At 42.2% G+C, this 12,665-nt stretch overlaps 1 protein-coding gene across 4 annotated transcripts in view; it reads right to left on the bottom strand.

Moving 5' to 3' along the window:
- Window positions 1-1,468: 1,468 nt before the first annotated feature.
- ARHGEF9 (Cdc42 guanine nucleotide exchange factor 9) overlaps window positions 1,469-12,665 on the bottom strand; it is a 286,046-nt gene continuing 274,849 nt past the window's right edge. For all 4 annotated transcript variants that reach the window (XM_074203781.1, XM_074203780.1, XM_074203782.1 and 1 more), the window contains one exon: window positions 1,469-4,983. In XM_074203781.1, the coding sequence (XP_074059882.1) occupies window positions 4,802-4,983 (182 nt within the window). In that variant the 3' untranslated portion in view covers window positions 1,469-4,801. The remainder of the gene's footprint in view (window positions 4,984-12,665) is intronic.

Below are 12,665 nucleotides of genomic sequence, written 5' to 3'. Positions count from 1 at the left end.
GAGGTTGTTTAGTCTAGTTCCCTCATTTTACAAAGAAGGAAACTGAGACCCAGGAGTTTGGAAAGGGAGTAAATCTGGAATGAGGACATTAAGTCTCTTCTCCTCTCTGGGTCTCAATTTCCTCAACTGTAAAATAAGGAGGATGGTTTATGGCAACTTCATGGTACATTGGAATGAGTGTTGGATATGGTCTCACAAGCCTACCAGTTAGAGGCTTTGCTTCCTTACTACTTGTGGGACCCCAAAAAAGTCATTGCCCTGTTATGGGTCTTGCTTTCTTTAGTGGAAACAGAGTGGACTTGATGGCCTCTGAAGTCCTTTCTAGCTCTAGACCTAGGGTCTCATGTATGACTTTGGGTCAGTCCTTTCCCTTCCCTGGGTCTCAGTTTCCTCCTCTGTAAAATGAAGGGTTGGATTAGATGATCTCTGGTGTCTTTTCTAGCTCTAGACAGGATCCAGTGTGTGACACTGGACATACCATTGGATCTCAGTTTCTTCCACTGTAAAATGAGATTGTACTGGACAGCTTCTAATCCAACTCCCTACTTTTACAGTTGAGGAAATTGAGACAGAGTCAAAGTGGTCACACAGCTAGGAAATAGAAGAGGCAGGTCTCAGATCCAGGTCCCCAGCCTCCATTGATCATTCAATTCATTCTTCTCCACTTAGGTCCACCTTACATGTCAGAGGGCAGTATGCTGAGTGGATGGGGTACAGGAAAAAAGGGGGGAGGAGGGAAGTCGAGAGTGTCAGGAAGGCAGCTATGGACAGGGATGAAGAGGCCCAAAAGGAAGGCTTGGCCCACACTGAGGGGCCAGGGAGTGGTACAAGATAGCAGGGTATTGCTTTGACCTAGTCCTGAGTGGAAGAGACCAGGCTGGGCTCAAGGCTGGAGTAGCCATGAGACTCCATTTCCTGCTGGAGTAGGTGCCATCCAACTACGAGCTATGTCTGGAATCCGAGGAACACATGGGACCCCAGTGCAAAATGTGGCTTTTTTACTTTTGATCTCGTCTTGGAATCGATAAAGAAAAAGACTTAACAGGCAAGCACAGATATATCTTTTGACTTTTTATTTAGCTCCATAAATATTTTCATAAGGCTCAGTGTCTTCACAACACTTCTCTCTCTCTCTCTTTTTTTGTTAAACACATTTTAATTTTTACACACAACTTGGACATTTGTTGAATAGGGTCAAACAGTCAGATATAAACAGAAGAATGAAACTGGCAGATGCACACAGCTGGGGAGGCCCAAACCAGCATCACCCAGCCAGCCCAGCCCAGCCGAGAGCACAGAAATGTCACCGGTAGACTCCAGTTAAGGCCTGGCCAACCTCCCCCTCTTGGTGGCGGTGACATTTGCATTCAAGATGGAGCCCTAGGTAGGTGTTTTGGAGTTACGGCTATAGGCCCCCTCCCTCCCTCCCACCCACCCACCCTCCCTCCCTCCCTCCCCACCTAGCCAGAGTGCCCTACAGAAAAAAAGAAAAGAAACAAAACCCAACCAGACTCAGTTCAGGAGCTCTCTTCTTGTCTCCTTAGGAAAAAGTTAAGGTCAACTGACGCCATGCAGGAACTGACACCTAAGTGGGCTGAGGAATGTGGCGTCACTGGGGAAACTGGGAGAGGGCTTCCTGAAGACCATGCTCACTACAGCAGTTGGTCCATTCTTAGGCCACACCAAGCCTGGCCCAGCCTGGCCCATTTGCAGCCAGGCTGTTAGCCCAACGCACTTTGATTCAGGAGCAGGCCCATTTCCATCACTATGGGTCCAAGGACCCTCCCAAGAGTGCAAAAAGAAAGAAAAGTCAAATCAATTATGTAAGTGAATTGCTAGAAGGGGTGGACATACCTAGGGTGGTAGGGGTGGGGACACATAGGATGGCAGGGTTGATAATCCCTGACCCAGAGGCCTGAAGAACAGGCAGTATGAGTAAGAATGTTCAACAAGGAGCTGAGGCATTGATAGCCTCAATAAGGTGGGCAGGTCCTGAGTGGGGAGGCTCCTTCTTGGCTGGTCCACCATCATGACCAAATCTAGTTCTCTACCCCCTCACGTCTCCAGAGGTAATTGAGGTGGGCATCTGTCCAATCCACCTGGAGGAAAAAATTCCAGTTGCCCAGATCATCTGGGTGAACTGGGCTATCCAGGATATTGCATCAATCCCTTGTCCCCTGCCTCAGAAGGTAGGGGCCCTGTTAGTCTAGCCTGAGGCTTTAAGGGAAGGCAGGGCCACCTTGCTGAGGGGTACTTGCAGCCCCTTCTTTTTTATGCTCCCTCTGCCCTTATCCCCTACTCCTGCACCCCGCCCTACCCCCATGACCTGGCTTCTTTTTTGGCCCCAGTCTGGCTTGGCTGTGGCAAATTCTCAGGTACTTTTAGGGAGGAAGATACCAGGCTCTGACTGTGGTGACCTGGTCTAGCTCAGCTACCTTCATAATATGAATCAGAGAAGTGACAAGCATCACCTTCACCAAAAAGGCCCTGGTCTTGCTCTCTTTTGAGCCACATAACAGTTAAATGAGGGAAACTCTGTTAACATCCCCTAACACTGCTGTTCTGCAGCAAATAAATTACTGGTTCAGGTCAGAGGACCTGGGTTCAAATCCTGACTACTAACTATGTTGGCAAGTCATTTCCCTCTCTGGATATCAGTTCCTTCATATGTAAAAAGGTGAGTGGGGGGGGGGGGGAAGAGGAGGAATAGAGTTGGACTATTAAGGTCCATTCCAGATCAATAGGTCATGCTTCCCCCCTGGCTACCATAGAGCTTCAGGTTCCCAAGAACGTGACAACAGCTATGGTGAGGTCTGTCCATTTCCCGACATCTTGGCTACTGGCCTACAGTGTCCTGCCACATTTCCAGTGAGGAAACTAAAGGAAGAGAACTTGGATCCTACAAAACTGAAAGAATTTTCCAAATGAAGTCCTCAGGTTCCTGCTTTTGACCTCCCAGACCAAATGAGCTTGGGACAGATCCAGGATGCCCTCTCTGTCCCAGAATGCAATGGGCCCTTCCTGTTCTTCTTCTCTCTCCTTCTCCCCAAAACTGAAAGTTCCCTGAGTGCCCTGCACAAGCTTGGGCACATGGGTACCTGGGTATAAAAACTTACTGGGTCATGTGATGGAAAACTGACTTCCTGAGAGGGATAGTGACATTGGGAAGGAAAAAAGGAAAGGGAGAGAGTGAGTAAGGACAGAAACAGAGAGGAAAAAAGGAGAAAAGAGGAGAAAAAGAAAGTGTGGGAAGGAAAGGAGGGGAGGGGAGGGGGAGGGGAAGGGGAGAGGAGGGGGAAGGGAAGGGGAGGGGAGGGGAGGGGAGGGGAGGGGAGGGGAAGGGAAGGGAAGGGAAGGGAAGGGAAGGGAAGGGAAGGGAAGGGAAGAGGGAGGTGTGATTGTCCATGCAATTTGTTAACAAATGTACATCTGTAGCTCCTGCCCCTCCAGATGGGTTATTGCAACCAACTGGCTTTGGCCAAGCTCCTACTATGTCCAGATCATTCCCTGATCTTTCTCCACTGGCAGCTTTTCATTTCAGACCTTTCCTGAGCCAGTGAGCATCAAACTAGATACCCAGAAGTCACTAGCTGTCCCTGCCCAGTGAAGGGCCTGGAGCCTGCCTCCCAGATCTTCTGCTGCCCCCCCCCCCCAGCCCACAAATGGTAGGGAAGTTCTTGTTGGGCCCTTTCCTCAGTCCGCCAGCAGATGCCACCCTTCTTAACTAGTACTGAAGAAGGAGGAGCCAAAGTCAACCAGTTCACCAGCCCTGCTCTTAGAGGACAGAGTCCATCCACCAGGCCCTTTCCTCAGTCACTTCTACAACCAAACCAGACTGTCCAAAGAAGAAGGCAAGGGGTTGAAGGAGTCCCAACACTCCCCAATATCTTCTCTATCTGCAACATCCTGGAGCCACCCAGCAGGCCCAGAGAGGGGAATCAAAGATGCACAGAAGCCAATTGGATAGGAAGCATCTCCCAGATCAGATAACCCAGATGTTCCCCCCAGTTTTGGCAGGACTACCCCCCTCCCCCCAAACACATAGAAAATAGAAAAAGCAATAGAAATATCTAGCGGAATGTCACAGGGCACAATAGAGCACATCCTGACTAGCACAATTGAGAACAGAGGATGCTGGGAGAATTGTTGTTTGGGGATGGGTGAGTCTTCAGAAACATTTGCCAAAGGCAGAGGGAGAAGGAAAGGGACTGACCCCCACACACTTTCCGGTTCCAAAGACAAATTAAAAGGGGGGAGGGGGAGAGACTCTCTAACCCCATCCCCTAAACCCAATTACAGCAAAGAAATTCATCATCATTTATGCTCAAAAATAAATCAAAACACAACAACATTCATGATTGTAAAAGACAGATCAGTGAATCAACCACAGGGTAACCAGAAAGTCATTTGGGGGACACAAGGAAAGGTAAGGGTTTTTGGGGGATTTTTTTGCTTGTTTTTTTTTTTTAAATTAAAGGAGTGAGAGTGAGAGAACACAAAAAGGCAAGGTGGGATCACATGGTTAGAAATCATTGGTACATCTTCCTATCTAGTAACAGGTTTTCTTGTTCCCCAAAACATGGGAAAACTCATTTTTGGTCCTTCAATACCTCTCTCTCTCTCTCTCTCTCTCTCTCTCTCTCTCTCTCTCTCTCTCTCTCTCCATATATACATACGCAGGGGGTGTGTGTGTACATATATATGCAAGTAAATATTAATTGCAACAGTGCTTCTCCGAAAAAAGGTCCATCTAGAAATATAATTTTATTTATTTTTAAAATCTGACATTTCCCACTGGACGCTATTTTTTAAAGGGAGTTAACCTGCTGAAGTTTTGCCAGAAGGGTGACTGGCTTCTCTTGGGCTCCGAGAGCTCAAAGACCTGGGACTGTGTGATGCCGTCTGTCACCAAGTACTGTCCCTGACTCACTGGGTCCTGGGGTGGCGGGTAAGCCGGAGGGACAGCCCGGGAGTAGTTGGCACCTAAATGGAGTAGAAAAAAGGAGAGGGGAGAAGAGAAAGTCAATTCAAATTCTTTAAAGTGAAGAACTTAGAAGATCGCAGTGCTTCTAATGACAACTGGAGACTCAACTTAATTCAAAGTAATAATGTAGGTGGGTAAGGGGCCTTTTGTAGCAATTGACGTAGGTCCATAAAGTGGCAAAGTGGGGAAGAAACCTGAGAGATCAGCCAGAATGCACAACTGATATTACAGTAAAGTGAGGTCAAGAAAAAGTGACTCGCCCTAGATCACACAGGGAGTGATTTTCTCATCACCATATCTCTTGGGAGCTTATGGGGGACAAATTTCTTTTCTGGTGAGAAACTCAAGAGTCAGAGAGGAAATCTAACATGGTCAGTTGATGAAATGGCCAAGTCAACCAGTTTACTCTTAGGCTACCCAGGTTACCCTGTTGTTGATTTATTCATTACAATAGACTATACCTGCCTTCAGATTATTTATCCAAATGAAGATGGTCAAAGAAAGCTCAAGATCTAGGATTAATCAATCAGTCAAGAAATCTTTATTAAGTACCTACTTTATGGAAAGCTGTTGGGAATACCAAAAAAAATAAGAAAAAGAAAAAAAGTAAAAGTCAGACCCTGACCTCAAGGAGCTTATAAAGAGGGAGCCAACATGCAAACAAATACATATAATGTATACATATGTGTATACACACACACACACACACACACACACACACACACACACACAAAACAGGCTTGAAACAGGACCAATAGGAGATCATTTAAAAGGAGCAAAACACTAGAATGAACATGGAATTTTAGTTGCAACTTAAATAAAGGACAACAGAAAGGTCAGTAGTCAGGGCTGAGGAGGGAGAGCATTCCAAACCTGAGGACTGGCCAGAGAGAATGCCTGGAGCCAAGAGATGGAGGGACTTGTTCCTGGAATAACCAGGAGACCAGGGTCACTGGAAATTGTGTGACCTGGGCAAGTCACTTCTTCTCTTTGGGCCTCAGTTTCCTTCTCTGTAAAATTATGGGGGTGGAGGAGGTTAACATTTTGAAAAGGAAGGATCACAAAGAGACAAAAAGGTATCTTCAAGAATAATCTATGTCAGACAATTTCCTTTTTTGATAAGGTAGATCAGAGAAATGCTGGGAGACATTTGTTTAGAGTTTATAAGTGCACTTGTCAAAAGTTGTGAAAAAGGGAGAAATTAGGTGTCGGTGGGTGGACTTATAATTGGTCAACGGCTATACCAAAGATGAATTATTAATGGTCTGATATCAATTTGAAGCAAAGTTTCTCTAGTGGAAGGTCCCGGAAACTTATCTGTGACTTTCTTCTTTGTGACATTTTAACCAATGACTTACATAAATAAAGGCATAGATGGCAAGCTGATCAGATTTCAAGGTAGTACAAAGCTGGGAGGGAAAGTCATCATGTTGGGTTGAATCTGACGAGGTAAAATTAAACAGGGATAAATGTAGTCTCATGGTTCAGTTTGAAAAAATCAACTTCACAAGCACAAGATGGGGGAGATAAGGCTAGATAACACTTTATCTGAAAAAGACCTAGGTATTTTAGTGGACTGCCAGCTTAATGAGTCAATGGTGTGATATGGCAGTCGAAAAAGCTAATGCAGTTGGATACAGATCAATGGAGGTGATAATCCTGCTTTATGTAACTGTGTATCTGACCAAACATGGAGCACTGTGATCAATTCTGAGCCCTGCATTTCTGGAAGGGTTCAAAAAGATCTGAAATCAGTCACAGGAGGACAAGCAGGATGGCAAAAGACTTTGGTCTCATGGTACATGAAGATTGATTGAAAACATGGAGAAGATACAATGGAGACCAAGCTCAGTTACAGGAAAGGTATTCTGCTTGGCACCCAAGACTATAACTAGGAGCAATGAGTAGAAGGTTCATGTAGGTAAACTGAGGCTTAATGGAAGGGAAAACCTTTTTGAAAAAAGTTAATTTATTATTATTTTTAAAAATCTGAACTTAAGAAATAAAACAAGGATTTCCATAACAATTTAAAATAGAAAAAAGAGGCTTATACAAAAAACTGCAAATTCATTATGTACAATTTGCTTTTCCTTTTACATATATAATAAAGTTATATAACTTTTTCTGCCCCAGTTCTGTCCTAGAGATGGCCTTTAGAAACAAATCTATCTATCTATCTATCTATCTGTATGTATGTATATATGTATGTATGTATCCATACTCTACATACTTCTATTTCTTGATTCTTTCTCTGGATGCAGATAGTATCTTCCTTCATGGATCATTTGGCATTAATTTGGATATTCATAATAGTCAAAATGACGTGATCTCTCAAAGTTGTGCTTAAAACAATATTGCTGTTACTGGGTAAAACATTCTCTTTGTGCTGCTTATTTCATTCTTCATTATTTCATGTAAGTCTTTCCAAGTTTTTCTAAGGTCATCAAGCTCATCATTTTTTGTAATACAGTTATATACCATCATGGTCATATACCACAATCTGTTTAGCTATTCTCCAATTGATGGGCATTCTCACAATTTCCAGAGAACTAGTGTCACAATTTTTCCACATTCCCTCTGATATTTGTCACTTTTCTCTTCTATCATTTAAACCAGGCTGATAGGTGTGAAATGATATCTCAAGGTTGTTTTAATTTGCATTTCTTTAATCAACAGTTAGAGCATTTTTTCAAACAATTATAAATCATTTTAATTTCTTCATCAGAAAACTGCCTGTTCACATCCTTTGACTTTCAAGATTGGAAAGGGAAAAAACCTTTGCAATAAAACTATCTAAAGTGGAATGGCTACCATAAATAGGCAGTGTGTTATGCCTCACTGGAATGCTTCGAGTAGAGGTCAAATGAAGCCTTGCTGGTTATATAACAGAGGGGCTTCTTTTTGTTCTTGGCTGGACTAGTCAATTTCCCTTTTAGCTCTGAGAACTAAGATTACTTTTGTCTGTGACATTCCTAGGAGGGCGCGGGGAGAGAGAGAGAGAGAGAGAGAGAGAGAGAGAGAGTATTCAGTTGTGTCCTATTCTTTGTGACTCCATGGACAATACTCACAATAACGTCAATACTATCCACGATGTTTTCTTGGCAAAGGATATTAGAGTGGTTTACAATTTCCTTCTCTAACAGATTAAGGTAAAGAGAGGTGAAGTGGCTTTTTCAGGGTCTTGGAGCTAGAAAGTGACTGAAGTCAAATTTGAACTCAAGTCTTTCTGATAACTCCTGGTCCAGTGCTCTATCCATTGCGACAACTAGTTGTCTCATAAAAGTATGTACGGATATACATATACACATACTCGTATAATATAAACAGAAATGTATATGTATTATTGATGCCGTATATGTATTATTGATGCCTTACATCAGTCATTTCTCATCCCTACTACTGGACCCTTTACCTTCCCTTGTAAAAAAGGAAAAACATTCGATGAAAGCATATAATACAGAGAGCCTGTCTGATAATGTTTACCCTAGTAATTAATTTCCCACTTCTCTGCTCTGAGGGAAGTAGGGCTTCACTCTTTTATCTCCAGGACCTTAATTGGTTTTCTCATTACAAAAGCACAGAATTGCAAAATGTCAATGTCCATCTAATCTAACCTATTCATCAAAGAAAATCCTATTATGATATACTATAATGGATCATCCATTATTTGGCATTTTTCTAGCCACTGTGTATATTGTTCTCTTGGTTCTGATTATTTCTCTTTGAATCAGTTCATGCAAATCTCTGAATTCCTCACATTCATCATTTCAGATTATACAATGATATTTTATTATATACACATCCTACAGGTTTTTTCAGCTATTCCAGTTTATGAGCATCAACTCTTGTTTTACCACAAAGGGTACTGCTCTGAATATTTTGCTGTACATTGCATCTTTGTTTCTGTCTTTGACCTTCTTTCAGTATATACCCAGTACTGGGCTGCAAGGCAAAAAGTTATGGACAGTTTAATCACTCTTCTTTCTTCATTCAAAACTGAACATCAGAATGGTCAGACTGTCCACTATGAAAGCATCAGTGTGGGGTCAGCTAGGTGACGCCACAGTGGATTGTGCACCAGCCTTGTAGTACCTGAATTCAAATCCATTTCAGATCCTTGATACTAACTGTGTGAACTTGGGTAAATCACTTAACCACATTGGCTTGCAAACAAAGCAAAAGTGCATCCGTGTGTCTGTCTTTCCAAAGCCCTCCAAACACTGACTAGTTTCATTTTTTTTCTTTATCTTTATCAATTGGCATAAAGTGAAGTCAACCCTCAAACTTGTTTGAATTTGTTTCTATTATTAGGTGTGATATGGAGTATCTTTCCATGGGCTCATTTATAGTTTGCAAATCTTCTTTTGAAAATTATTCATATCCTTCAACTCCTTATCTTATAGGAAATGGCTCTTGGTGTTCAGTGTCTGTGTCAATTCCCTGCATATTGTGTGATCAGACTTTTATCAGATATGATTGATGCAAAGCATTTTCCCCACTAAACCACTTTTCTTTTTAGTCTGTCTTTATTGATTTGATTCATGCAAAAGCTTTTCAATTTTATGTAGCCAGAGAAGCCTATTAATCCTATATGCTTATCTCTGTCCCTGTTCAGTTAAGAATTCTTCCCATTCCCTATTCCAACCCTAGCTATAGGTAAGAAAGGTATCTGAGTGTGTTTTTTCCTGTTTTTTTAAATAGTGTTTCCTTTAAGGTGGTGCAGTGGATAAAGCACCGGCCCTGGAGTCAGGAGTACCTGGGTTCAAATCTGGTCTCAGACACTTAATAACTACCTAGCTGTGTGGCCTTGGGCAAGCCACTTAACCCCATTTGCCTTGCAAAAAAAATAGTGTTTCCTTTATATTCAGGTCCCATATCCATTTTGGGCTTATTATGGTATATGGTGCAAGTTGCTGATCTAAATCTTACTTTTGCCAAATTGTTTTCCAATTTTCCCAGTAGTTCTTGTTTTTAAAAAAGGAGTCTTTTTCGGGGTACTTTGTACTCTAGGCTTATTAAACACTGGATAACTGCTTTCAATTTCTTTTGTTAGTTACTTCTCCAGTCAGGTATTTTTTTTCCTGCTTTTTATTTATATGAAATCATCTATTTTTCTGGATTTTTTGACTGCTACCAAATCCTCATGTGAGAGATGATGTTTGAACTGAGTTTTGAAGGAAATCAGAGATTCTAAGGGGGAACAAGGAGTCACTGGAGTTTTTTGAGGAGGGGAGTAATTTGGTCAAGAATAAGTGCTTTGATCACTTGTACAAAAATATTTATAGCAGTCCTGTTTGTGGTGGCAAACAATTGGAAATAAAGTAAATGTCCTTCAATTGGGGAATGGCTTAGCAAACTGTGGTATATGTATGTCATGGAACACTATTGTTCTATTAGAAACCAGGAGGGACGGGAATTCAGGAAAGCCTGGAGGGATTTGCATGAACTGATGCTGAGTGAGATGAGCAGAACCAGAAAAACATTGTACACCTTAACAGCAACATAGGGATAATGATACTCATTCCATCAGTGCAACAACCAGGGACAATTTGGGGCTGTCAGCAATGGACAATACCATCTGTATCCAGAGAAAGAATTGTGGAGTTTGAGCTAAAGACCAAGGGCTATTAAAAAAAAAACCTGTTATCTTATTGTCTGATCTTACTTTCACTTATACTTTGTTTCTTCCTTAAGGATAAGATTTCTCTCTCATCATATTCAATTTGGATCAATGTATACCATGGAAACAATGTAAAGACTGGCAAATTGCCTTCTGTGGGGGGAGGAGGGAAGTAAGATTAGGGGAAAAATTATAAAACTCAAAATAAATAAAATCTTTAAGTACAAAATAAAGAATAAATGCTTTGAGAATATCACTTTGGCAGAAATATGTGAGATAAACTGAAGTGGGAAGAGACTTGAGACAGAGTGGTCAATTAAGAGGCTGTTGTAATAATCTAGACACTAGGACATCAGAGCCCAAACTAGGATGGTACCTTTGTAAATGGAGAGAAGGGGTCAAATATGAGACTTGATATGACTTGGCAACTTAATGGATACTATGTGTGAGAGAGAAAGATGAGGGAGTTTCAAGAGTGAACCTTGAGTGACTAGAAGGCTGCTGGTTCCCTCTACAGAAACAGAAAAAGTAAGATAAAGGAGGGGTTTGGGAGAAAAGATAATGAGTTCTGCTTTGGGCATGTTGAGTTTGAGAATCGTATTCCAGTTGGAAATGTTCAATAGGAAATTGGTTACTCAGGGCTGGAATTCAGGGCTCAAAGACGTGCTGGATATATAGATCAGAGCTATCTACATAGAGGTGATAACAGAACCTATAGGAGCAGGATGAAGTCAGAGGTCAAGGACGGCAAATATTGAGAAAGGGCTCCTGGTCTCAGTAATTAAGAGATCAATGGTAACTTTGGAGGGCAGTTTCAATCAAGTGATGGGGCTGGAAACCAGACTGTTAGGGAAAGCATCATAGCAGATCAGAGCTAGAGGTGACACAGAGAAAAAAAACACAAGAAGAAAGGACCTGTTGGATCAGGATATACAATCCCCTCCTTAATTTTACAGATGATAACCAGAAGGCCCAGAGAAGGAAAATCTGTCCAAGGTCTCACAGGGAAGAGTAACTCACCAGGGCTGGAATCAGGGCTCTTTTCACTACTCACAGATAAATACATTAGTTGTTAAAAGTTGGATCATGACATCCATCTCTTCATTACATGTAAGGACTCAGAGACAGTAAGGCTATTATCAAAGGTCAGACAGCTAGTATGTGACAGATTTAAGGCTTGGTACCAAGGTCTCTGAGCATCTCAACTCATGCTACATGTGTGCTGACTTCAGAAATGAGTGATTCTCTTCCTCCATATCTAGGCTATCCTTGGGAAGCAGACATAGACTGTTACTAGGACTCCCAACATGGCAAAACCTGCCAGAGCTTGGGCTGACTGATAGAGATTTTAAGGATCCATGGCACAATCAGGCAGTATGGATCATACATAGACCCTGTGCCAGCTGTTATAATAGTAGTTTATTCTCCCATCTTTAACTTGCAAGTACCCAGATGCTTTTATTAGTATGGGGATGGGCATCTGATATAAAAAACTGTATGCCCCTTAGCACCCCCATCTTCCCTCCATCACCCAGCACAGACTATGGTAGGTGCCTAGTCAATTTTTGCTAAATGGAATGAAAGCATTTTTCCCCTTGATTAGGGAGGATACCATTAGAACCAAAGATTTGAAAGGGCCTTGGGCCGTACCAACCTCAATTACCAACACTATGAGATTCTTGAGGGCATGGTTTATTTTTGCCTTTTGTTATATCCCCAGAACTTAGCTTAGAGCTTTGGCACATAGTAGGTGTTTCACAAATGGTAGCTGACTGACTACATTACTCAAGCTCCTTACAGGCTCAACCACCAACAAGATGGGAGAGAATACAAGTTAGAGAATGGGGTAGCAGTTAGAATAGAGGAGTACAATATTATTAATGCTTATTTTATAGATGAAGAATGGAGGTTAAGAGCAGGGCAGTGACTTGTCCACAGTCCCATGGCTACTAACAAAGCAGAGATTTGAGGCCTGGTTTTTCTGATACCAAGGCCAGTGTTCATTTCACTTTCTAGTCAAAGTTTCTCTGTATCAGAGAGGAAGATGGGAGGGGCAGATGG

Source organism: Macrotis lagotis, chromosome X (assembly GCF_037893015.1).
Source record: "Macrotis lagotis isolate mMagLag1 chromosome X, bilby.v1.9.chrom.fasta, whole genome shotgun sequence".
In the NCBI taxonomy this organism is placed as follows: domain Eukaryota; kingdom Metazoa; phylum Chordata; class Mammalia; order Peramelemorphia; family Peramelidae; genus Macrotis; species Macrotis lagotis.
This window is presented reverse-complemented; position numbering and strand designations above follow the sequence as displayed.